General features: G+C 39.7%; 1 protein-coding gene across 1 annotated transcript in view; it reads left to right on the top strand.

Moving 5' to 3' along the window:
- Positions 1-27,763, top strand: part of CRTC1 (CREB regulated transcription coactivator 1) — a 42,818-nt gene that overhangs the window by 192 nt on the left and 14,863 nt on the right. Inside the window, exons 2-5 of the mRNA XM_010563249.1 lie at positions 19,811-19,927; positions 24,545-24,682; positions 25,473-25,534; positions 26,436-26,530. Coding sequence (XP_010561551.1) covers positions 19,811-19,927; positions 24,545-24,682; positions 25,473-25,534; positions 26,436-26,530 — 412 coding nt within the window. The remainder of the gene's footprint in view (positions 1-19,810; positions 19,928-24,544; positions 24,683-25,472; positions 25,535-26,435; positions 26,531-27,763) is intronic.

Raw genomic sequence — 27,763 nt, 5'->3', positions numbered from 1 at the left:
AGGGCCTGGCGCGGGGGGAGGCCCCGGTCCCCCCGTTTGGGGGGGGACACACGACATAGACGACTCTGCCCCGGGGCAGCCCCCCCCCCCCTCAGGTCGCCGCGGGAGCGGGTCCGGCTGTGTGGGGTCTCCTTTGTGGTGGGGTGGCGCGGGGGGGGCCCCTCTCCCCTGGGACGAGTCTGAGGGGGGGTCCCCGGTTCCTCACCACGGGACAGGCCCCGGGTCTGAGGGGGGGGGACAGCCAGTTCCTCACCCCGGCACGGGTCCGGGTCTGAAGGGGGAGGGGGGTCCCGATTCCTTCACCAGGGTCTGAGGGGGGGGTCCCGGTTCCTCACCCCAGGACAGGCCCGGGTCTGAGGGGGGGGGTTGTCCCCGATTCCTTCACCAGGGTCTGAGGCGAGGGGTCCCAGTTCCTCCTGCTGGGACAGAGCTGGGTCTGAGGGGTTGCAGGTCCCCCCGATTCCTTCACCAGGCTCTGTGAGGGGGGGTCCCAGTTCCTCCCCCTGGGACAGGCCCAGATTGGGGGGGTCCCCAGCCTTACACCTGCCTGCCTAAGGAGCAGCGCTTCCCTCAGGGCCCTGCGGAGCATCCCCCGGGCAGGGCAGGCTCCTGCCCCAAGCCGCTGGCAGGTAACACCGTGGTTCCCCTCCCACACCCCCCCAGCTGCAGGGCCGTGGGGGCACAGAGCACCCATGGGCGTGCAGAGACCCGGCCGGAGGTGCCGGACTTGGTGTCACTAATGTTGTTCCTGCTGTACTCCAGTTGTCGTAGGTGCAAATTGCTGCACTTCCAAAAATCCTCCCTGGCTTCTGATATCTCTGCAAAGCCCGTCAGCAGAAATTAACGGTGTAACGAATGCGCTTTCCGAACATCAGATGCCTTTTCTGGTTTAGATATAGGGATGTCAGAGCTTTTCCGTGTGGTTCTTGTCTCACCTGCTTGTGTCAACATTTTTGTTTTTCTCTTAACTGTTTAAAGAAAATTTAAGGTCTTGTTTGTGGCTGAACCTTTGCAGGAATGGGAACAAGAGAACATACAGTTGGATTTGCAGTGAAATGTTTCCTTTTATTCCTCTGTGTCAGGATAGGGTAAATACTTGTTTTGAATTGGTGCTGCTGCTGGTCAGATGGAGAAGAAAAGCATGCTGCTTCTGTCAGCTCCTGCTTGGGAAGGTGTGAGGCCGAAGCTTTGTTCTTGCTAAACTATTTGTTGATGTTTCATAGAGGATGCTGTTTGAGTTAACTGAGAGGAGAGCAGAGTGAGGGCAATTTAGAGATGTTTGCAGTTGCTGGAGTCATCTTGTTTCTTGCACCTCTGTCATGCCTGTGTAGCTCAGTATCCCGGGATTTTGCATTTTGGTGGTCAGTCCTTGGCTGCCACTTGAGAGTTGGGTATTCTTGAGAGTTCTTGAAGTCTGCAATTACAGGTTGTCCTTCAGTTAACTCTTATGTTTAGCATTCACCTTCCGCAAGATAAGTCGGAATCCTAATTCCGTTTCTCCCCAATCTGAGTGTTCCTAACCCAGGTTTTGCAGATGAAAACCCATCTTATTTTCACGAACCTGGTATTGAGAAAAGGACCCAAGATGAATAAGTTGTCTGAGGATTCTGGGTACTGAAGTGATGGAAACACTGACCAAATAGCTGAGTAAAATGTCTTCTTTGTAGACTTTTTCTTCTAAATTCCATGATTTCATCTGTGTTTAAAATGCAGTATAAAAGCAAAAAGGGGTTAAGCACAACTTTGCTGTTTGCTCTCATTTTCATTTGGCAACCAATACTTTGCTGTCAGTTTGAAAACGCGTTACTCAGTTTGTGGAAGCAGCCCAAAATTTCTGTTGCCTTTTCATTATTAGTAATTGTCTTTTTGCAATGTTTACCATCTTGTCTGTTTTATTGTTAGTTACTGGTCATAGCAGAGGCAGGGAACTACTGTTCCACCATTTCTTGTGCGTAGACATGCCGTTTCTGAGCTTACTTTCTGACTTGGTAATCTTCCACCTATTTGTGCTGTTCAGACCATCTGAGATTTTAAAGTTATGATACATCTTTCTTGCCCGGGACAAAACACAGCATGATATTAACTCCTTCTTTCTCTACTGCCCTCACCATTCAGTTGCGGAAAAAAAGAATTCCTTTGAAAAAATAAATTGCTTTGGTTTCAAAAGTGTTCCCCTATTCTCAGGAGCAACAAAGTCCTGTCTTTCAGCTGGCAAATTCAAGAATGCATTTTAGCTTTTCTGGGAGACGCAGACCTTGTGAAGAGTCATGGAGGTGGGTGGCCGATAGAAGCACTGGAGCTGCTTAATTGTCTTGTGAGTGGGACCTTCGTGTTTATAATCCAGAGATTTCTGCGAGTCCCATAGTAACAAAGTGGGTGAGAGGAGGGGGAGGGTTTTTTTTCCTGTGTGACATTGACTCCTGTATTTTGCTTGTGGTTCTGCTCCTTTCCTTTTTTTATGTGAAGCATGAAATTTTAGAACTGCACTGGTTTCTGTGTTTTAGGGACAGGTTGTTTACCAGGGCCTACTCTCAATTTCTGTTGTAACACAGCCCCGTGGTGCTTGCTGCATTGCATGTGTTTACTCATACAAGGCTGTCACTGCCCTTTAAAATTGTAATTAACAAAACATTAACGTGCAGGATAACACAGACAGTGCTGAACTCTTCAATGTATGGCTCTTCAAATGCTAGAGAACCTAAGATTATTTTTTAAAGAAAATTTGGGCATAGCTTGTGACCTGCATTTTAAAGGTGGTTCTTGTTCAGTTGGAGATGGTCTCAGGTTTCCAGGATTGTTTTTTTAATATACATTGTTAAAGTCACTTAGTTTTGAGGGATGTCAGCTGGAGCTGTGTTTGAGCTCCCTCTTATGGACCTTGCAGTTTTACCTTAAAAAAAAAAAAAAAAAAAAACCCCCCCCCCCCCAACCCCCTAACTCCAGAAACCTGCCAGCCAGTGCCATCTCCCAGCCCCACCTGCCTGGAGGGCTGTGCTGATGTTAATGTTACTGGAGTCAAAACAGGGAAGAAAACCCAGGTTAATGGTGATGTTTGGAAACATTTTGCAAAATTCCAGCACCGCTTATACAGTCTTTTCCTGCACACAAAGCCCCCCATGCAGGCAACCTGCAGAAGGTGCCTCGGTGACCTACTAGTAACAGCACTCCTCAAAAAGAGGATCTTTAGTAATAACCTGTATTCCTCAGTGACACGAAACTTATTTTCTGTGTTCCCAAGTACATAATTCAATGTTTTGTCAATCCGTATGATGGTGCCATGACAGGGTTTGCTTGCATATTTTCTAGGTGTTACCAAAAGTTTTGTGTGCCTGCGTTGCTTCTTTGAGTTCTTGAAAACTATGTGAAGTAAAAAGTTGGTGTTTATATTTTAAACCTGAATATTATTAATACAAAGATCCTGTTGTAGTTTAATTTTTTCAAGTGGAATATATTGTAATGGCATAGCTACCCATAGATGGCCATTTGACTGAAGTGCAATTAAATAAAAATCAAGTGAAAACCCCATAGTTGGTATTCGCATGTGTGTAAAACACATACACAGGCACACACCTCCCTGTAACAAAATTTGTACTTGCGTATGAGACAGTCACTCATTTACGTGTTCTTACTGGCTGCGGAAGAGATCAAAATGTCTCTTTGTACATTCACAGATCATCGTTCGATGTAGATAGTATGCAAAAGAGTATTTAAAAGCTTAGTTAAATCAGGAATGCTAATCTGTGGTTTTAAAAATGAGAAACGCTAATGATGATGATGATACAGTGTCTCAATGTTTCCTAATGTCTTCAGCATGTTTTTATTAAATAATTTGATAAAAGAGAAATTCCTGACTATGTACTAGTATTTTTGAATGTCTGAAAGATATTAAAGAAATGCATCAAAATCAGGACTAAGCCCTCCAAGTGCAGAGATTAATGCTTTCAGCTGGAAGTAGTTTTGTTCAAGTTAATAGTATCATGAGTTTCTTTCAGAACAGAAATGTTAATTTTTCAAGCTCTAGACAGTGTTTTTCTTCTTTGTTACTTTCCCAGATATGGGATTTGGACCCAGAATTTGCACATTTGCAGACCAAGAAATAGGTCGCTTAGCCTTCATCTGTGATCTTCCTCTGAATCCTCTGATGAGGCAGGACACAGAACCAAGTCAGTTGGTTTCCGTACCGCCAAATACGCTCCCCTCGTTGCAGCATCTGTACCACGGGCTGTGGGCATCATCGCTCTTTTGACAAACGCAGGCTGGGCGAGTAACTGCATTGAATGTGCTGAAATAATGGTGCAGTGTCATTAGTTCTTTGAAAGAATTATTGTAAATCAGAAAGTGAAAATGCAGAGGTGAGCTACCCACAGGGGCACAAAGAATCTCTGTTCTTGTGCAACGCTCGGCTTTCCTTAATTCATCTGAGCTGTCCAAGGTAAACATGCGAGTCAGCTTCTGATATGCCATGCTGGAGAACTCACATACTTCAGTTAGCAGTGTAATGTTTCTTCTGGTAAACCCAGTCAGGTTTTTGTTGTGTTTTTTTTTTTTTAAGGAGACAATGACTTTTTAAATTATTATTCCATCATCACCATGCCTTATAGCTGCTTGCTTCAGCTCTCAGACAAAGTATTTTTCTGTGCAGTGGCCAAGTCCGTCTGTTTTAATGAGGTAGCAAAGCTATGAAGGATCTGTAGGCATGTGAAACTGTGATTGTATAACCGCTGTATTTCAATGTATTAATTGTAATTCACAGGATGAACATGTGGAACTCGGCTCAGTGTGCTGCATTTCAGTTTTCTTTAGCTTCAGTGGTGGAGAGCATTTGCAGTAATTTGCATTTATAGAAGCTACTCATTTAGTAAGAGAATACGTTCTCGAGGTTATGTACAGTCAGCTCTTCCAACTCTTTGAGGGTGATTTGGGGTTTTCCCTCGAAGAGAATTACCGAGCTGCAAAGCCAGTTTTGCGGAGGTGACCTTTGCCTGTAGTTAAGATCCTGAAAAGTTTTAGGTGTGGATAGTGTTTTTCTTGGTCTTGTATTTACAAATTGAAGTTTGTAGTTTTGATGACTTTGAGTTATAGTTGCGAATATAGGAGCTACAAACCTCCTGTAGAAGTTACAGACGTGGCAAAAACATCAGTCAGCGGGAGGAGTTGATGGTGTGTTAATCTGAATTATGTGCTGGCATCAGTAGAAGGGCAGAGGTAGATGAGCGTTCTCTGTGTAAGTAAAGCATTAAACCACAAAACAGTACAACAGGAATCATTCACTTAAAGTATTTTTCAAGAATATGTTGTAGTGAGAAATTATATTAGTAGCCATGTGGCCTAGATGCCAACTTTCTTCAGTACCTGTTAAATGAAACAGAAAAGAGCTGTTCTTCACACAGTGGAAAAAAAAAACCCAAACAAAAGGAGGGGAGGAAACCCTTAAGCCCTGGGAAGCCCATAATGTGATTGTGTATAAGGATGTGGTGTTGAAAACCATTTTTAACTGTAGTTCGGTTTCTCAGTCAGATGACCTTTTATTTTATCTTTTTTATCGTGTAAATGGCGTTTGTGTTTTTCTAGCCATCTTGGATTACCTGTCCTGATTTGGAAACAATGTTTATTGTAATTTGCTGTTCATCAAACTGCTTACTTCTAGTATTAACCATTTTTTTTTTCAGTTTTATAATCAATTTATCGATGTCATTGATTTTAATTATGAAGCATTTACCGTACCTTATCAAGATCAAGACCCTGATTCTTTGCTGAGGCAGCAGCATTGTGCGCTTTTAAGCTCCTGTAATTTTTCACTCCTGCGGCTGCCCAGTGCCGTGTTAGTGCAAGCTCCGGCATGGCCGTGCAGTGGGTTGCATCAGGGCTCAACCATATTAAATCAAACTGATGGGTTTGGGTTTTCTTTGAGGTGAGCTTTAGCCTCTGCAGTTTTCTGCTCTGACCAGACGTGTAAGTTGTTCTGGAAGAAATTGTAAAGTATTTCTAGGCACTTTCATTGTAGTGGTAATAAGATACTAATTTGGCAAAAAGTAGGCATGTTCTCGAAAATGACCAATAGGGATTTAAACAAAATGTCTTAAATGCTAAATATTTGTCTTTGGTTTCTATAACCTGTCTCTAATTGCAAAGGAGCATTTTCTTGGGCTGCGTTATAGTGGTTTTGTCAATCTCCCCGACAGCATTGATCAGTCTCTAATGGTATGTTCCATGCTGGCATTAATGTTTCCGTACCTAATGTAGAATCTGAAACTCAAGTATACTTCAGGGCACTTTTCAGCAAATGTAATACTGTATCTTAAAAAAAAAAAAAAAAAAGAAGCTTTTCTTTTTTAAAATAACATTTCTGGTTGTGATGGCTGGAATTTTACCCCAGTGTTTTTGTAGATGTGCTGGAGCAGCTGTTGCTTTGTAGTCGAGGGTACGTGGTAGCTGACAGGATTGGAGTAAGTGGGTGAAAAGAAGCAAACTGTCTAAATCTGGTAGACTTTTTGTGAACATAAACTTGCAGCAGTGTACATTTTGTGACGGTGACCAGTTGTGACCTCAGTGCTGCTTCCCTTTTTGTCTTTTGGTTTAAACTACTTGCGTTTTGATAAACAAATGCAGTCCCAAAGGCTTTGGTGTAAACTTGATGTGGTAGCCAAACTGGTGAATCTTTACTAACTCATTAGCTAAGATCAGTGTATCTGATAGTGTGTAGGAGTTAATAGTTAAAACGTAGCTCTGATTTGTTTTAGATGATTTGCATAGCATGTTTAGTGCTGTGTAAGTGATACCCAGGAATCAGATTTCTGTCAAGATCTCCATTAGTACTTGTTGAGCCAAATGAGCATTGCAAAAGTGCCTATTTGTTAACCAAGGATGTTTTTGTATGATCTCATTGGTACTTTATAAATTATAAAGTTGTAACTGAGTGTTGATAATCTAGTCTTGTTTTGCAAATTATTTCTTGGGAACTGAAAATTCTTCCCCTTGTACCAGAACAATTCTTTGCAATAAAACAACGACAACGCATACCCACAAAAAGTGGGTCTTAAATAATGAAGTAGAGGAGAATGAAATGATGTGTTCTGGCTTTAGGCTTTAATAATTCTACAGCACTTCATGATCTGTGTCTAAAAGTCTGTATATTACAGGCAGTTTTTCTCAATGTGTATTTTACTTTCTTGCCTGCTTGGTCTATCACATTTCTTGACGACTGGGAAAATAGCCTCTGTGATATCCCTGCTGGGCTACTTGCTTGTGTTTTTTAGTATGGTTACTTATCACTACATAGTAGTAAGATGCGTTAATGGCATACTGCAGTTCTGTTAGATGAATTTTCAATTCATTTTGATACCCAACTATTACTATTCATGTTAGGACTATTTTCCTTGGATGGCCGAAGTCTCAAAAGGGAGGGAGTTTGAGTTGATTTTCCAAAATACATGTATTTTCAGGCAAATGGTGATAGTTCTCAACTCAGAGAGTGTATATCAGTTATTTGTGACCTTTGTGTACATTGGTGCCTCTTTAGACCTGTTGTGGAAGCAGCGTCTTGTTGCAATGTGAAGCTGTGCAGAAGATTTTTCTAGCTCTGGAGTCCTTAAGTGGTGTTTTGAAATCCGTAAACTGGATTAAGGGGAAAAAAAACCATCCTCAGTGGCAAAAGGGAAGACAGTGATTGTTTAATACACTGACTTTTCACCTTTTTCTTTCCTTGCAAAGTCTAACGTAGATTGTATTCATGGCATCCATTCAGCAGCCACCAATTATTGGAGTGGTGTTACCGGGTTTCTCCTTGTTCTGTCTGTACAAGCAATGGACAAGGATTGTCCTCGTTGCAGTCTTCTAATCACAATTTCATGAGACCCTGTTCCCCCTCGCCACCTCTGTGGCATTTCTCCACTGGTGAGGGAAGAGCAAAAATAATATCTTAAATATTACACAAGTTCCCACCAGCCTACTCAGATTCAAACGTCTTATTGACCTTCTCATTGTAATTAGATTTTTCTTTTGTGCAGTGAAATGATTACACTGTACAAGCCTTTTGCATTTGAAGAATTTTGACCCTAATGGCAGATATTTTTAATACCTAGAGAATTGTCTGATGCCTTATCTTAAGAGCTACAAACAGTTTCTTGGGCTGTAATAGGAAGGCTTAAGGTTGAGCTGCAGTGGGAGGAATTGTTGGAGGGAAGAACATGCTGCAAAAGCCATGGTGGTTTTGGGGACTGGTGAAGTGTTATCTTGGTATCACGGACTGAAGGTGATCATGAAATGGCTTTCTCTGCATGTGAACCAACGTGAGCCTCGGCAGCAGCTAAATCGCACATTTATTCTGTACCAATAAGTTTTCTAACTGAACCAGCCGTGCTTGTGGCTACTATCAGTGCAGAGTTAGGTGCTCTCCTGATAGCTAATAAACTCCAAAGAGTGCAAACATGCCCTGCTTGTCTCCTAATTTATGAAACTTGTAGGGTTACATAACTGCATTTTCATTCTTTAGCTAAAAATAAAAAATGGAACATAAAAGCTATTTTTATCTTGCTTAATGAGGGCATCTCTGCTTTTATTTCATCTTTTCTGAGACATTTCAATAGGAGGAATGGGGATAGTTCAGGAACTTTTTTTTTTTAGACTGGGCGCTCATTCTGCGTTGTTCTCTGAAGTGTCGTCCATCAACCAGCAAAAAGATATGTTGGCCTGCTCAGAATGAGAATTTGCTTTAAAAGTACATTGTTAGCTAATAATGATCATTAAAATAAATAGATTTTGAGAGCATCACACTAGATTTTACCTTCTTTGCCTTCTGGATATCAAATAATCAATGAGCTTCAAGTATGAGTCCTCTCTGATGTATTATACTGAATTATCAGCAACATACATGCCTGCTTTTTTTTTTTTTTTTGAAACCGTTTCAGAAAAGAAGGGTGGCATTTGCAGAACTGACATGGGATCTGGTTTGTTTTTAAAAGCAGTGCAAATCAGGTTTGGTTCATATTGTAGCTTAGCTTGGCGCTCTGCCCAGTGATAGAGCAGAACTCTGAAGAATAGTCACTATTTTAAGTCTGTAGTTGTGCTGTATCCTGTTTTTACTTGCTACTCAGTTGTGACTGTTAAGTTTTAAACAGTAAACCTTTGTTCACCAGAAATAGCAAAGTGTTTTTAAACACAGTGACAGCCTGTGCACTAAAATTTATTATTATTACTTTATTTATTTATTCAAATTGTGCAAGGTGTGTTCTTACTGATCCTTCACTCTCAAACCCCAAAACATCAAGTAGTTCATATTAGTTCATTTTTTGGAGAAAGTTAAATGCAGCTAATATGTAAAGAAGTGCGGGTGTTCAAAGTTCTTGTGGTGTAAACCAGAAGTAAATAATAAAAAACCAGTTGCAGCATTAAATGCTACTACCTTCTTCCCTCTCCCCTCCCTCTTTCTCCAGAAAAGTTAAACATTCTGGTGTGTTCTCTTTGGGTTCACAAGAAAAAGGATTTTTGATTTGGAGTGTAATGTGGATTTGGGGTGGTTTATAAATAGCAAATGTATGTTAGGGGGTGAGATCTTTTCGCTTTCACATGAATTCTAGAAGACATCTGGGGGTAGAGTTCCGAGTGTGTGTGTAATTTTTATAACCCCGTTTCCTCACAATTTTATAGCTGAGGCAATCTGGGGAGTTGGTTGCAGCTCCTGAAGGAGAATCTAATGGTGCCTTGGAATTTGTAGATGACTCATAACAGGACAAAACAATCCAGTTAAGTGATTTGAGGTCTTAAATAATCTCTTCAACAGGAAGGTGAAGAAAACATCATGAACTCATGAGTAATAATTGGCTCTCTTGGACTGCTAGAAGTGCAGTGATCGCTAGTTGGCTGGGATTCAGCTGATTCGTGTTTAAGCTTTGCTGATCAATATATATCTCAGCTCTTATGAATGAAATTTATTTGACTGGACTGTAATGCTTTTAGCAAAGCAGTATTACAGTTACCAGTTGGGAGAAGTTTATTTTAAGTTGGTTTATAGTAGTGACACTTTGCACCTCAGCTGTGTGGGCTAGGGCTGTGTCTAATCTTTTTGGGTTTGCTTTTTCTCCTGTTCTCTGCTCTTCGCTACATGAATCAGCCAGGTGACCAAGATGGTTTTTTGATGAGGAATAACCTATGATAACAGCTGCATCTCGAAACAGAGAGAAAGCGATCTTTGCCTTTGCAATTCTTTGCTTCATGGACGTGCTAGCTGCAAAAATTGAATGGTTTCAGATAGTCCCAAAAATAAACTGATAGGAATACCATCCTCAAATGACTAGCATTCTCATAGGCACTGGAGATAAGAACTTATTCCATCATCATCTTTCTCCTTTTCAAAGCACAGCATCATTCAGGACTGTCTTAATTTTGTAGAGGCTTTTGTGCAGCTGCAAGGGACCCACACAGGTGTTTCAGTAGATGCACACCCTTTGAGACCTCGCGGTTTTACTGGTAAGCAACTGGAACTGCAGCATATATGTAATACTATCAGGTAACCTTTGAGCTTAATCATGTTTATAAAATCTTAAGTTAGCTATCTTGCTTTCCCCTTTCCTCTGACTAGCAGTTTTCACTACTCTAATGATGAAAACCCCTTCTTCTGATTCTCAGTTTGTTTTTCATGGCATCTGGAGAGAGGTCCTGTTTCATTTCAAGCTCTGGCCCTGTCAAATAGTGGGGGAGGATTCTGCTTCCCCTTCCCTCTGTGCAGAACCCAGTACTGAGTTCATGTGAGCTCGGATGCTCACAGGCTGTAGCAGAATCCCTTTGGTTCTGGTCCTTGAATATGTCACCTCCCGTTTTGTTGTCAATTTCTGAAGTCTTGAGAAAATGTGGGTATTTTAGTGCATTGGGAAAACCCTCAATCCTCCAGCAGTGTATTTGGTAGTGTACTATAGGTATTCACTGGTAAAAATCAAGTGCAGTGCTGGCCTTGTGTTTGCAGCTCTGCTATGAGTAAAGAGTTGGTTGTGAAATGTTTCAGTGTGGCAGAAACAAAGCTGTTGCTCTTTTGTGGCTGCTAAATTCCAATATATTACAACAGATTCCTTCCCTAAAAAAACAAGAAAGCAGCAAAAATGAATTTTTTTTCTTTTCTTGAATTTTTGTTCCTAATGACTGCATTTGGCTGGCCTGCAGAGTTTTTCTGTTTGTGTCCTGACATGTCGATGTGATAATGGAACAAATACTTGAAAGTGACTTAAATGACAGTTATGGTGATGGAAGAGTAAACAATGATGTAGCAGTTCTAAAAGCATGGGTTCAAATCCAGTTCATACCATATGTCTGGATTTTTTCGTGGTAATTTTCACTTAGTTTGTAGTAGACATTTGGCTTCCTGTTTTGGCTTGGTAGTACTTTTCTCTGCAATATCTATTGCGCTAGGATGCTAATAGCATTAGAAGGCCAAATATGATTGGCAGAGGCAACAAGGGAAACTTCTGCTCGGCTTGTCCGCACTTGTCTGTTTCTAGCCAGTGTTAAAATCTTCACTTTTATGAAAATAAAAACATACTAAAATAAAAAAAAAAAACCAAACCATTGCAAAACATTTTGTTATAAAGCTGATGATGGAATGTTTTAAATCCCGAGTGACCCAGACAGAGCAGCTGCTATCACTGTGGATTATACCTTTCCTCTAAACTTCAGACTTCATTTCCTTTACCAGTCTTCCTGGGAGGAACAGCTGTGCATTTGGATCCGCTGCTGCTGTTGGATCAGTACTTGAAACTGCAGGAAATAAGTTACTTTAGAAATCTGGCTTGATGGTGTTTCTTCCTGATTGTGACAGCCCAAATGAGAGAGAAATGCAAGGGATTCTCTTTCCTTTTTCTTTGATAAATTAATCTGTATAGTCTGTCTCCATTAGCCAGGAAGAGTTGTGAAGAAGCTAGCTACTCTCTTTCTATTCCAGCATTACTCTGTGTGCCGTGTTCGCTTTTCGTTGTTGCCATGAATGGTTGATTATTCAGAAGCAAAAGAACAGTGTCACTTGCTTTGCAGCAGGCACAGTTAAACGTGTTCTGATTTTGAGAGGAACGCAGTTTTCAGAGTTCCCTTTTTATACCTACAGCATGCATTAGCTTTAACAGGCTGATAGCAGACTACGTCCTTCTGTGTAATTCTAGATATTTTTTTATCTAGCTCTGTGGTCAAGCCTTTTTCTAGAGAATCAGTGTCTTTGGTAAAAGAGCTTGAACTGTAGTTTCCTGATATTGCACCTTTTTCTTTATAATAGGCAGAGTAGCATTAGGTGCTCTGAAAGACAATTTAAAAGAAGCGGGTTTACATTGTGTGGTTTATTTCCCTGTCTATCAGGACATTCTTTGGATTGAAGAGGAACATCTGTCATATACACACTTCTGTGGGTACATGCTCAGATGAAAGGGAAGGTATTGATGTTATTAGATTGCATCATCTAATTTTTAATTACTTGGAAAATGAAAGTAAAGGGCTAAAATTGCAAATAGACATCCATCTCTTCTTTAGCCACCTATTCAGCTATTAGATAATATGTGTAGGTGGATTTTAATCTGTAACATTATTGAAGTCTCTAATTATTTGCAATAAATTGTCAAAAACCTGATAGAACTAGAAAAACAGTCAGTATTAACTTCTCAGTTTCTCTCACACTGTAAAAGCATTATATAGATTAAAAAGTCAAGCGTTCCAAAAGTCTTTCCAATCTTCATTCATCTCCTTCTGCGTGAGCAGTATGATAGTCTTTAATTAATTTATCATTTATTCCCCACTCCCCTAGTGAGACGGAGACCCCTGCCTCTTTCAGCACAAAAATAGATAATGGGAGGCTGTTAAATATCTTGATTTATCCACATTGTTCAGTGTATTGCTCTGGGCCTTAGAGTGCACTTGGTTTGCTGATAGGATAATTAAACCCCCAGGGTAGTGCTCCGTGCCTTACACTGTTAAGGAGTCTGAGTAGTTCAAAAACAACTTAATCTTTACAATACTTTTGTGGTGTGATTATTCTCATTTTATAGAAGGATAACTAAGATGCGAGCAGTAAAATAGAAGAAATTGATGCTATGAATGTCCATTTTGATATACTTGGTACTCAGGAGGAAGACCCAACAGCAGGTCTTCAGTTTTTAAAGTGCTTTATACACTCACAGCACAGGTCCAATTGATTCCAGAAGTAGTACTTTAGACCCCAATTGGTAACTGACAGACACCCGATATTTTGTGTTGAGTAACCTGAAAATTAGCAATTGCCTCTGAAAAAGGCCTTAATTGTTCATGTAGTGTCTTGAGGAACTTTGGTAGCAGAGAGAGGACAGAAATGCTGGCTTGCTGTAACATGAGGCCCCATTCTCTTGTCATTCGCTTGACTCATTCTTTTCATACCTTCCAGCTTCCATGAGAGTGAAGATGAGGTTTGCTGAGACATCAGCTTCAGTAGGCCACCCTGAAACATAATGTGAGATTGGACCATACAGCTGAGTTAGTCTGAATGTTGAAGAAATCATCCTTTTGTTGGCTCCCGCTGTTCTCTCCTGTTTTCCTTCTACTATCAAAAATTCATCTGGTTGTGGGGTGAGCAAGTTAAGAGAAACCAAGCTAACCCACAAAGTTTTTTCTGCTAGTTCAACGTCTTTAACCAGATTTCTTTCAGGTCGTAAGAGTTCTGGTGCAAGGAGAGGGGCAAGGTTATACAGCTTCCCTGGGAAAGAAGAAGCAGCCAGAGCACTGGGACTGTGTTCTCCATGGTGTGATCTGCTTGGTTGTATTATAAAACTACATTCTCTGTTGCTCATGAACCTTTTTTTCTGCTAATAACTTTCTGTGTCTTCTCATTATTGATATTAATTTTAGGTTCTTGACTTTAATGAGATTGTCCGGGTCTGTTGATGTACAGAGGGACTGGCAGCTGAATACCTGCTATAATTAATGAAATTGTGGCTAACATTTAAATTTTCTTTTCCTTGGCTTACCAGCATTCTCCTTTATTGATTTGTGAATCTTTTCCTCATTTAATTAAATAATTTCTAGACAGCTTTCATGGAGGGTGGTTTTAGTAAATGAGAAGTTATTTTGATGTATATTAATTTTAAAAATTGGTTGGGTAGCAAGTGTAGAGTTTTTAAAATTCCAATTCTAATATGAACTTCAGAATATTAACAGAAAAGGGTTAGTTTGAGGGGAAGGGAGGAGCCAAACTCTTCTGGTAGTCAGAGCAGTTAGTCAGTTGTTGGATAGGTTTTGGTAACTTGGACACAAACGTCAAGAACTTCTTAAATTTAATAGTTAGATGGGTAATTTAGGTGATTTTCAGCTAGCAGCTGTATTGCCACTAAATCTAAATGCAGTAACTGTGAATCATTAAATTGATGTTAACTTGTCTTTCTTTTTAAGACTGTATTTGCTTTTCTTATCAACATGAGGATTGTGAATGGGAAGAAATCTCCCTTTGAAGAAAATACTTCCACTGGGATTCCACTGAGTAACTGACTTGTCTTGAGGGTTTGTTTGACTTAGTGTTTAATTTCATGTTGGAGAAAGAAGCCAGATTAGTAGTTTGGGAGACTCTTTGCCTTCTGGTTGCTCACAGGAGAGCAGAGTGTGCACACTTGGAAAGTTTCTCTCTTGGTGCCCTACCTGTGTAACTTGAAAAGTCCAGTTCTGACGATAAAAGGGCACTTGGTCTCTACTGTGTATCTTTGGCTCTTCTGCAGAGAGGCCAAAAATAGGAATATAAGTGCCTTTTCATTGAGGCAGACCTTTCTACCAAGAGTTGGACTGTGAGTTCGTTCCTAGGGAGAGGTCAGAAAATAGCAGTGACATATTATTGAGGATGCCAAATCAATCCCAGACAGTTTAAAAACTCCAGGCAACTGTATATTCTTTTCTGTGGCAGGTCCTGTCTCTGGTTGCTTTAGGAGAAAGCCTTCCTGAGAAATTTCAGATGTATCCAACTGGGAAACTTCAAACTGATTTGAACAACAGGATTTACCTATAATGCAGTCTCTAAAACTTCTAGATAATCCTTTAAACATAATTTAATTTCCAATTAAGCTTCAATAATACATTTCTAATTTTAATCTGTACTCATTTTGCTGCTCATTAGCCTCAACATGCTAAAGAGAAAGCTTTCTAAAGTGAAAGGCTAAAATTTATAAGAAAGCTTGGTGTGGAAACTGCAAGCCAGCAGAAGGAACAGTTATCATGAAATCTTACTTCCTGTATTCATCAGATATCTTAGGTTTTTTTTTTTTATCAAACGGACACTCCACCCTTTTATTACAGTTATGGGAATCAAATTTTTATGTATGAAAAAGGGCATTTTAAAATAAATGGTTATAGTGGATTTTGATTGACTCAATTTCAGTGTCTGATTTGCCCTTTGATTACAGTTAAGTTCTGTCCGTAAGTTTGTAATTTGCCCAGAGTTTTGGGGGGAAGAATTTAGAGAAGTTGAAGTGTTGAATTTTAATAAATGCTTCCTTTGATTCGCATCTGCATATTTTGGACACTTAGAAAGTCCGTAGGAAAACTGGATATGCTTTTAGGGATATGTTTCCCTCTTCTTTTTTTTTATTGTATAACTTGCATCTCTGCGTACAAACACAGCTGTATATCCAGCAAACTTTAACCCAATCTAAATGGAAAAATTGAGGTAGTGCCTATAAATGGGTTCACATAAAAGCTAGTATCTGGAAGAATGTTCCATTGATAGCAAGTCAGTAATTGTGTTAAATCTAATATTTTTGATTTCTTACCAGAGTTGTGTGTGTCCAGTTCCATTAACCAGAGTAAGATCATGTCACATTACTTGACTGTTAGCTGAATTAAGAATGTAATTGCTTGCAAATTCCTAATTACTACAGGGAAAGGTAACGATTCCTTTCCTGTTTGCTGTAAAAATGCTGCTACTGCCTTGCAGATTGTTACTCTTGCACCTTTGCAGAAATTTACTAGTTTTAATATAACTTAAAATCTGGTGAATCAACGGTGTGTCAACCTTTTATTTGGGGAGCATTTTCAGCTATTCTGCTTATGCAGAAGTATTTGATTTTTAACGATTAGATTGGATTTTAACTTAAAGTCTTCATTTTTTTCTTTGAGTAACATAAGAGAAATACTGGTGGAGGGAATACTACAGATTCAGTTAGGATCTGTCGTTTGGGAAACATTTCTTCTGAACAAGAATGCCAAGCAGAAATAAAATGGTTTAACAAGCAAAAGCTTTTTCCTTACCAAAAGCTTTCTCAGGAAAGAACTGGAATATTTAGCAATATTTTCAACTGTCAAGGAGCTATTATCTTGGCCACATAATACATAACTGGAAAAGCTGTAATGTAGAGTAACTAAGTTCTCGTGGTTCAAGAAATTAATATATCTGGTGAACGCTAAGTAATTCATTATTGTACGTCAGTATCTAAATTCATATAGAAAGCAAGTTGCCACTAATTGAATCTAACCCCACGAGATAAAGCTAGAGTTGTCATGAGACTTGTTAACATTTTAAGAGTAATCTGAATTTTTCTATTAAGAAAAGGCTTTTTTTTTCCTTTTAAAATAAAACCCCACAATCCCGCCTTCAAACCTAATCCCCAAACCCCAAATTGTGCAATATACTTAATTCACCTCACAAGGTAGTTGTACAGAAAAACGAGGAAGTGTTCGTTTTAGTTGCAAGCGATGTCTGTTTTCATTTTTAGTGCTACTTTTCTTTATGCGCAGGTCCCCTTAGTAAGACTCAAGATTCCAGAGTTATCTCAAAGTGTAACAGTGAAATTTGCAGGGTTTTTGCTGGTCCTCTGCTTTGAAAAACTTGAACTGATTTTGCTTGAGATCTCCTGTTGGCGTGACAGTATGGTCTAACGTCACAGTATTTAAAAATGATTTCTTAGGAGCTAAAAAGCTGGAGATGTGAGGTGCTCAGCAAACCGGTCTGCTCTGCTTGCACTTGATCTTCATAGATTGCAAGTGGCAGTTGTTGATAGTCTCCAATAAACCGTGTAGTCTGGGGGCCACTCGCTGTTAAAAGGCAGGAGGCTGAAGAGAGGAACAAATACAGATCTACACGCTGGTGTAATGATATATGATAGCAATAACAAGCAATCAGTTTTCTTATTTTTGGCACAGATCTCCAAACGTGTTTATTGAAGGTAGTGTTACTAAAATTAATGTTACAGCAAAGCCATTTAACAAGCTCATTTTTGAGAACTGCTTGAGTTCTCTACCTCTTGTGTTTCCTCATTTCCAAGTTTAACTGCAGTGGAAAGACAAATGGTCATGACCTCCCTGTTACATTATGCTTTGAGGTAGGTATATACTGGGGAAAGCCAAAACATTAAAAATCATAAAGCAACACCCCCCTCCCTGGGTGCCTTATAGTAGGTTCTTTAAAAGAAACCCACACCTGTTGAAATAGTTACTTCAATGTTTGGCACAAATCCCAAGCAAGCCTTTTTTTAACAACAAAAACATATGTACGGGCCAGGCAAAAAGCACAGCTAGTTCTGATATTGTGCTTTTAGTGATCTGCAGCTATGAGTTAGAGGGGCTGTGACTCATTAAGTGATACCAGTGCAGAGCATTTCTCTAATTTCATGTATTGCTTAGAGAGCACTGGATTGTAATTGCGTGTCAAAAGAAAAGTGGGGAGGGGGGGGGGCTTTCCTGCTTTTTAGATGGGATCTTTTTGAATGATTTGATAGGGCACACTGAATATTTTATAAATCTTTGGGCTGAGGGGATTTATCTTCCCTTTTGTTAAGAAAAAAAAAAACCATCAGCCACTTTGTGACTGGTATCCTGCCTGAGTAGTTGAGGCTTTTGAGAGTGCCTGTTCCATAGAGAGGTTTCATGTCTAAGAGCCGTCTTGTAAGTTTTGGATTAATTCGGTCCCTCAGCTAAAGCATAACAATTTTGGCTGTCTATGTATTTGGAAATTGGTGGCTTCTAGGGGAGATTCTGTGAATAAATGGTATTTGAGTTACTTTCCTAGGGATAATTTTAAAGTCGGAAGAATACATGCACTGTTTTCCTTGGGGTGATCTTGTTTTCTCCGCCTCTATTCAGGGACTATTTTAATACATATACCCCTAAGTGTCGGCGTGATATAAGCAAACTGGTCCCTTTTCTCTCTGTCCTATCTTGGTGCTATCAGTGTGCAGTGTGGTATCTTCACTGTCAACACCGCTCAGCATCCCTGCTCCGGTTATTACTGTTTTATCAGAGGACTCTGCATAGGTCGCATTGTCAACACGGCACGTGCTAGCTCTTCCTTTGCTTTACTAGAAACATCTTTGCTCAACCTCAGGGCCTTTGTGGTAAAGTTGTAAAGGCAGGGCCACTCCTTTCCATCCTGCCATTTCCTTTGCTTGAAGGAAGTGTAAAGAAAAAAACCTGTGTAAACATCCAGTTTTGGGGATGCTGCTTTTTCTAGTACTTTTCCAAACTTTGCTCTGCAAAACTGTGGCATTGCAAGGCGAAGGCTTTCGGATCTATTTGAATGAAACTAAACCAGATTTGTTATGTACACACAACAGTACCTTAGCAACCAACCTGCATGTAGTCCAAGATCTGAACATTTAGTCTTTAAACAATTCTTTGCTACCAATCTAGGAATGTTCTTGCATTTCAGTGTGCAAAAACAGCCACTTGAAATCTAGTGAGGAACAACATACATTATAAAATATGTACTCCTCCACAGTGGGAGGGGATGCTACTTATGTAAGCTCATTTCTTTGCTGCCTTAGTTGTAGTTTCTTGAGTCGTTGGAAGATGCATCCCTGGGAGCAGGATTGTTGTGTTCAGGTGATTGCAAATTCTGCTTTATCAGTGTAAAATAGGGCTTCAGTGGCAGCGTGGTATTAAATCTAGAGGTGTTGAGTAGGAACATTACAGAATTGAATGAGAAATTATTTTTAATATTGGTACTACTAAACTAAAAAATTGAGAAAGGTAGCTCTTACTAATTAGCTGTTGAGACAGTATAGTCTTCTGACAGAAGTGACAATGAAAATAAGTTGACGTTTGAGTAGAAAAGAAACTTTCTCCTACACACTGTTTTGTACACCAGAAATGTATACAGCTATGGGAAAACATACTAGAATATTTTAGTAGAGAGGTGTCATTCAGAACTGAAGAGTGTTATCTCGTATTTACTGAAACTTTGCAGACTGTCGCATTTATTTTCATGTTTACCTGTTCAGGAAGGAATTCTTTGCTGGTCTTTTTCTTTGGTTGGGTTTTCTTTAAAAACCTCTGTCTCTGCCCTTTCTACAGGGCTTTTCCTGGTGCAAGAAACTACACTACTTATTTAGTGGTGGAAAGCTACAACTTGCTATAGCATCTCTGTTACCTAGATTGCTAAAAGGTTGAATGTTTGGTTAAACAGTATCCTCAATATACTAAATTAAGATGACTTTCTTATTTGTATTTCACACACATGAACAGCTGGTTAATTTTGATACTAGAGTCATGATCAGACTGACATGGGTTTTTTACGTCACGGTTTTCAGAATAGCAGGTGACATAAGAACCATGTGGTTTCACGTGGTGGTAATTTGTTGGAAATTGAATACGATCAGTGACTATGAAGTTGATTTTTTTTTTCCCTCACCTTACACTATCACACAAGACCTAACATGGCAGTTGGCCAACTGTGCTTTGTGGAGAAGGTTGACATTCACTCGCAGAAGTCGAATTCATGCTGTTTATAGATGGTGTCCATTCTCAGTGATAACAGACATGGTGTCAAGTTGAGTCGGTTAAAACAGTTGAAAAATAAATGAGTTGCCCTTACATTTTCCTCCTCCTCTTCTTTTAGTTACAGCTGCAGAAAACCCAATATTTGCAACTGGGACAGAGTCGTGGCCAGTACTACGGCGGGTCACTGCCAAATGTGAATCAGATTGGAAACAGTGCCATGGATCTCCCCTTCCAGGTGAGTTTAATAGGGTTTTTCTTTTTTTTTTTTTTTTTTTTTTCCTGACTAATGCTGTGCCCAGATGCTATTTTTAACTCACAGGAGACCATGAACTAGCTGCTGGTTCAGAACATAGCACTGTGGCCTCAGCAGATCACCCTGTTTTAAAAATGTTTGCTCTTTTGGAGTGGAGTATAGTTGTGTATGGGATGTATGGATACTTTTGTATTGTATATATCTAGTGTTAGATATTAGTTCTCCTGTCCCTGGTTGTTTTGTGTCAAGAATATGCAGAGGCGATGCAGTTTCTTTGTCAGTGAATGTACATGGTGGTGGGTGGTGGGTGTTTTGGGGTTTTTTTGTTTGTTTGTTTGTTTTCAGTACCAAATTCATAATGAAATCTTCTGCTAAGATACTGTAGACTCAAAGCAAAAGTGGAAGCAAATAAGGCAAGGGGATGTGGAAAGTGCTGGGAGATGGGGGTGTGGAAGAAGGTACCCCATGGTGGTATGCATGTTCCACAGGCGTAATGCATGGATTTTAGGAGAGGAGAAGGGGGAATGGAACACAAACCAGGATCAGAATAGTCACTTTTCTTTGGGCTGGCTGAAAAGTAGATGTAGGGATGTACTTTTTGGTTTTTTTTTTTTTTTCCCCTGCTGTTGTGACTCCAGAGGTAATGCACTATAAACAGAAGATCAGTGTTTATATGAATATTTTGCTGTTAGTAAGCATGTTTGGTCAAAAGATACTGTACAGTGGATAGGATTAGGTGATGGATACTTTTGGGACTCCTGATTTCTATAGTTAGTTGATTTAGGGTGCTCAAAATAATTAAAATTTCTGCGTTGTTACTACTGAAAAAAGGAAAACCATTTACATTTTCATCTCACAAGGATGTGGTAAGAATTAAATTTTGCAGTTTGTGGTTTTCTGATGAAGGCTGACTTAATAAATATGGAGAAACTATTGATGACGTCCTCTAACTATGCCTTTTGAAATAGATGTAGACAGCTGAATTTGTGGAGGTTGAAAGCTTGAATCTTGTGCAAGAGGAGAAGCAAATGTCTATTTTAATCTAGTTGCCTTTAGGGAATACAGTGCAGAGGTTTGTAACGTTACGAAGTCCTTAGTATCACTCCACAAGCATCTGGCCTCTTCAAGATTTTTGTCTTTACTTTCTTGTTAAGGAGGTTCATAGTTACTGTTCTTTGTAAGCAATAGTATTTCAGTATTTTTGTGCTTGATGGCCATTACTGATGGTTATTACATAAGACTCTTCTAGTCCTGAAATTAACAGAGGGCTTGAAAGTGAATATTGTAAAATTTATGAATGACTGAAGGAGGATACAGAAACAAATTGTTCTTAAACTCCAGGTTTTTATATATTTTTTCACACACACACCTCCGCACCCAAAGTTGATACTTTTACAGGTAACAATATGGTGACGAGCAACAAAATAAAACCATATATTTGTATCAATGATGAATGCTTTCCAGGTTTTTCAATTTTAAGCTAAAATATGATGAAATTGCCAAAAGATACTTGTATGATGTGCCAATCAGGTGAAGCCTGTCTGGTTGTCTCTGGTGAGAGCGTTAGTGTCTGAGAATCTTGGTTCTTTGCATTTACAGCACAACGGAGCTCTGGCAGAAGCCTTTGGAGCAGTTCCTGTCTCTTTGGTAAACAAGTATTTAGGTTTGTGCAAATACGTATTTAGGACTGGTGTACTGTTTGCCCAGGTAGATACGTATTTTAGCACATGTTACACTTTTTCTGGTATGCACAGTATTTATTTGATTCACCGTCCCAGCTCCAAAGGAGTTATGGTCTGTCACATAAATACAGGTTTTGCCATGCATCCCAGTTTGGAACATGCATAATAATTCCTGTACAGACTCCCTGGACTTGCTATGGTCTGTCGTGTGATTACTTATGATTTATGGGGGATTAATTTGATGCAGACGGTGGTTTATTTGGCACTGTCTTGGCCTGTGATTTAAGCAATCTCTGAGCATGTGCACTTAGCCTGCATGTTAAACTCCCATCGGGAAGGGCAGAATGATTACCCAAATGCTGCTTGTCACCAGGAGGCACTGAAATGTAAGCTGTCAGTAGGTACTGCTCCTGTCTTTCCCCCTCATCCACCTTGCTCGCTTTTATTTCTTAAGTCAATGTCTTGATAAATCTTAAAGGGACACTGTTGCTTTAGAGCACCGAGCTTTTTCCTTCCTGTCTGTATTTAGCTGCCTTTTTTTTTTTTTAAAATGTTTTGTGGAGTTTTGGTTCTGATCTCAAATCCTTGAATGTTTTTCAAGGAAGTAAAACAGTTCTAGTTCTTCATTTTCCAAATAAAATTGATGCTCAGATCAGTTTTTTTTTTTTTTTTTTTCCTTAATCACAGTTGTTTTTTATGGTTAAGTATCACGTGCCCTGCAGGGATGGGGATTTTAATGAAGGCATGTTGCTTGGTGTTTGGTCCAGAGTAAGTTTCATGGGATGGTTGCTGAGAGAAGCCAGACCTGTGGGAGGTGATACCCATTTTCTCAAGTGTTTGTCATCTTTTCTGATTTCCCTAAGCAGGTTAGGGATTCACTTTGGATCTTTGTTTCTGGAAAGCCAGAGAACAGCATTGCCCCAAAATTCCTTGCTCTATAAATTGTAGCCCTGTGACAGGGCATGGTCCATGTTTACTTGTGCCACTGTTGCACTCAAATTAGATTTTTGTTGTGTTTTTAATATGGAAGTTGTGCCAAAAAAAAAAGAAAACTTAAGAAATAACTATTTCTGCATTCAACTTTTTGTCTGTATACTCGTATGCATTGGCTTCCTTTTAAATTCCAGGTAAGGTCTGCATTCTGTATGCTTCAGACTGGCTTCTCCTTTTTTAGTAACATTGTGGTTGAGACCACTGGCATAGGAAATTGCTTTTCCTGTTGACCTTCCAAGCACGCATGTATTTGCAAATTTTGCTGCCTTTTGGGTAGAATTGATGTAACAACAGTACAAGGAGGAGTTTGAGACCTTTTGTTGTTGTTTTGGAATTACAAATATTCCCAGTTCTGTGTGGTGCCAGTTAGGTAGAACTAGATTGTTGTTTAGTGTTTGCAGCAGAGATTAAACCAACATGTTTTAATTTAAATTACTTAAAATTGAGATGCTATGACTTGAGGTTTCTAATTTTTCATACAAGAAAGTCGTACTTGCTAAGGAACTGAAGCAAAACACCATGATTTTAATGGCTAAGAGTGCAGTAAAGAGTCACTGTGCTCTCTTGCTAGTCCCATGTTGACTTAAGCAATATTCTGCTGCATATAAAGTGTTGGCCCTGAAATGAGAAAATAAACATCACAGCCACTTTGCATCCATTTATATTAACACAGGTTGTGTGTGCATAGAGGGAGAGGAGACTAATATTTGCTGAACAGAAAAGAGTTTAAAATAGTAGAAGGACTCTTTTAAAAGTTATTACAAACAAAACATTTAAAAATAAATTAAAACTTTTTAGAAATAATAATTCAAACAGCCAAAGCTGGACACTTTAACCTTTTTTTTTTTTTTTTTTTTTTTTTTTTTTTTTAAATGTGGAAGCCAGATGGTTTCATGGCTTGGCAGACAGGACAGTGCATTTGCCACGTGCAGCACCTGAATGGAGGAGGAAATTTTGGATTTCCAAACAGATGGTGTTGAGGGACTCAGCAAAGCTGTTCACATTGGCAAGGAGTGGAAGACTGTGTAGCTTTTTTTTCTCCAGAGACCCGTATATTGCTGTTGAAGTATGAGTAGAGGTTGACTGTTTGGTACTTCCTCCTCTCCCTCTGCCCCCCGCAGGTATACACTGGGAAGGACTTTTGAAAATGTAGAAGTTTTCCAGTTTAGCCTGGGAATTCATCTTCCCTGTCCTTTCTGTGCTGTCCTCAGTCTCTGAAATAACTTGCTGACAAGTAAACACCCTCAAGATATCGGTGCTGATAAGATTCAAGGTGGAATCAACCCACCTAGGTTCACTTTACAATCTGAATGAAATGGAAATTAAAAAATACTGGATGTTGTAACTTTTTCTAGACAGAGGAGGAAGGAAACTGCTTTTCTTTTTCTTTTAATTCTATCAGTGTCCCCTTAAAATAATTATGCTGAAAGGAGGGGTGAAAGGAAGTTTTGAGAGAACGTGGCGTGTTCTGGTGAATGTTAGGCTCACTGTGCATCTTCTTCCTGCATCTCCTGCCCTTGTAGTTTAAGCTCTGGTTGTCAGCATGTTCCTTCTGGATGCATGCTGCATGCTGCACCGAGGGAATGGAAACAGCAGTTGTCAGTAGGCTCCCTGCCACACTCACTTGTGGTATTTTAGAGATACAAAGGTTGGAGAGCAGTGCTGATTTGTGAGAGGGCAGGTCTAGCATGGTCTGCCTCCACTTGTGTCTGATCTCTATCTGGAAGAGATAGCCTTGGTAATTGCTTTCCATGGCTATAGTGAAAATGTTGTTGGAGGAAAAATTTACATGGTTACACTTGTCCATATCTTTTTTGAGTTTCATTCCTTAGACTAATACAGCCTTGCATACAATATGAATAGGTTCTGGGCAGACTGCTCGTGCATGTATTTTTCTGCTTATAATTTCATGTGTCTCTCTCAGACTCCTTTTCAGTCATCGGGGTTGGACACAAGCCGAACAACTCGGCATCATGGTCTGGTGGACAGAGTGTATCGTGACAGAAACCGTCTTGGCTCCCCACATCGACGCCCTCTCTCTGTGGATAAACATGGAAGACAAATATCCTTTGGTTCGTGAGCTGGCAGTGAACACCTACCTTTTCAACAATATCACAGTTCTCAGTTTTTACAGTTCCCTTCTTCCTCCCCTCCTCACCTGTCAGCGGAGTTGCTTCCCATCTCAGTTAATGTCATCTGCTTTTTCTGAACTGTGATCTAGTCTATAAATACCTACTATTCTGTAAAGTAAGCATTTACCTTTGTTTCCTCAGCTCTAAGTGGGGATAATGATACATATGAAGCTGAGAAGGATTGAGATCCTTTGATGCAAAAGGCAAGGCAGTCTTGGTGAAACTGAGTTTCCCTTCAGAACTGAGTAAACCTAAACCAGAATAATTCTTTGTAGTTCATTGTGCTTTTTATTACGAGTTGATTCTTCAGTTTAGCGTTTTCCAAGCACTATTTCTTCTTGCCATTTGTGAAAATTAATTAGCTTATTATTTCTGACTGGCTTAAAATGTGCCACAATCAGACTGGCTTGGTGTGGCTAAAGGGGATGTGTGAGTGGGAGAGTGGAGATATGATGGCTTCTCAGGGAAGAGTTAGATGCTCAGAAAGGGAAAAGGAGGATGGTTGTCCTGTTGCTCAAACATTACAACAATCCAGGTAATGTTTTGTTTTCAGAGTCCTTTTAAAGTCAGTATGTTCCCCATAGGGACTCTGCTTGCCTTTCTCATGTGAGCTTAGTGGTTCTGACAGGGTAATTTGAATTATTCCTTAGGAAAACATTTCAAATAGGCCTCCTGCTTAAATGGGAAAGTGGTGTTCTTCCCCTTAACTGATGGAATCACGTGGACAGCTGTCCGTATGGCACTGTGTATCTGTCGCCTCCGTCAGACACAAGCTGGAGAAGGTTAGTAGCACAATTGTGTGCATATGTGTTAGTATTTGGACTGCGTTCCCTAATACTACATCACTTTTGTGTGCAACAAAGGCCTTTATTGTTCCCCACAGCAGTTCGTCATCTGAATTGCCATGCCTTCCTGAATTTAGTATTTTTTTTTTTCTTCTATTATGGTAATTCTTTTAGATGACCTGCTTTTAAAATTAAGGTGTATCAGCTAATGTGTTCTTTTTAAAGGTAAGTCTTGCCAGATGTTGCAAGGCATGCCCCAAAATTGTTGAGTTGTAAAAGACTTGGGTATTTCTCACTGTGCAGAAACTGGCTAGTCTGCCCTCCCAAGCATTCGAGTGGAAAGGAGCACTGAGTTGCCTGTTCCTATCCCTCATGCTCCTGACGTTGGAGGTGCCGAGTTGCCTAAGTGGTGGCCTACGTTCCCAAGCGAAGGACAGCTCATCATGAGAGATGTGTTGACCGTGGAGGTTCCTGTCTCCACAACATACTTGTGTCCTGAACCAGTCATTTTCCCTCCCTCTGAAACAAGGATGCTTTCTTTTCAAAGACTAGTATAACTAAAGAATGTATAAGCAGCTTTCAACTTAAAAATTGCATTATTCGATCATGCATAATCTTAACATAGCATGTCAAATTATTTTCTAACGACGGCAACCAATTTATCCTGTATTCCTCTCAATCCCGTTATTGAAACAATTGCTCTTCAAACTTGAACTAATTCGTTCTGTGAATTGATTGTTTCACAAGGAAATTGTGCCTGGTATATGCAATATATATAGATTTCGTTTTCTAAATGCAGAGTATTCAGGTTTTACTGAGTTGGTTACTTTTATCTGAGATGAAGCATTCTTTTATTTAGAGAAACTGACAATAGAAATTTTTTTTGCCTTCCTTTCAGGACAAATTCTGATTCTGCCTTGCACCAGAGTACTATGACTCCAGCTCAACAAGAATCCTTTTCAGGAGGGTCGCAGGACATGCAGCAGAAAAGAGGTAAACAGAGAAAAACAGTGAAAATATTTGTAACATTCAAAGCATTGTACTTCAGATTATATGCGCATGTATTGGTGTTCATCCGTTTCCATAAATACATGTATGCATAACACTCTCTAGATTCAGTTACACAGGAACTGGAACAAAGGACCACATTTACTCTTCTGGGTAAAAGAAAAGATTTCACAAAGCTAAGATACAGCATCTTTCTGAACCCCGTATTCTGTGATTCTAAGACCTTGCCCTATGGGTAAAAGTAATCTGGGCTTGTGGGACTCTGGTGATTAGACTCATCTCAGTGGTACTAGAGGTTTTCAGTTTATAGTAACTTCTGGACAAGTGTAGAGATCACAGGCATTTCATGGTCAGTGATCCAATATCGTAAAGCAGGAAGACTTCATCTAGTTTTTATTTATGGGATTGAGATCACCAGTGAATATACCCTTAGAGCAATGCTTACAAGCAATACTCTCTGGTAACATTAACAGTTACAAGCTAGAGCAGCACAGCCCTCCAGCACTAACAATTCTGGTGCCCTCTGCTGGCTCTTGTTCCTGCTGTCAGTTCAAGAAATAGAGTAAAAGCTCTTAAATCTGTGTAGAGAAATTTAATCCTTAAACAACCACCCAGAGATAGGTGAACATGCAACACTCAGATGCATGTGCACTGTACTGCAGCAATTCCATATACTTCTAGAGTTGTAAAACATTAAATAATGATCATCTTAAACTGTATTGTGTAAATATGGATTTATAGTCATCAGCATGAAAGGCTTCTGTTGATACATCTCTCTGACTGGGCTTTCTTTTGATGTTTCTTTGTCACCTTGCTATTAGCATGATGAAACAGTTGATTGCTTTCAACAAACAAATGTGCTTGGAATATGGAGAAGTAACAGCTTTATAGTGTTTCTCTATCCCAGGGGAGGTGGTCTGGATTTTTCCCCACTGGAATCGTCCTGTTGGCCACCTGTTAGATGTACCAGGCGTACATCACTTTTTGCAAAACGCAAAAGATAGGAAAAACTAGGTCCCAAGCTACACTCTTCCATTTAGATCTAAGCAGACTAAACTGGAGGCCAAAATTTTTTAAAGTATTGGGGTTTTTTTGTTGTTTTTTTGTTTGTTTTTTTTTTAAGCTGGTAACATCTCCTTGCTAGTTAAATACACTTTTAGTTTCTTCTGGTGTTTGTTTTTTTAAATTTTGATCCCGTAATAGTAGAGGGCCACTTTC

This window comes from Haliaeetus leucocephalus, unplaced genomic scaffold, assembly GCF_000737465.1.
Source record: "Haliaeetus leucocephalus isolate CR32 unplaced genomic scaffold, Haliaeetus_leucocephalus-4.0 Scaffold164, whole genome shotgun sequence".
Taxonomy (NCBI): Eukaryota; Metazoa; Chordata; class Aves; order Accipitriformes; family Accipitridae; genus Haliaeetus; species Haliaeetus leucocephalus.
The sequence above is the reverse complement of the archived record's forward strand: the minus strand, read 5'-3'. Positions and strand labels throughout refer to the sequence as shown.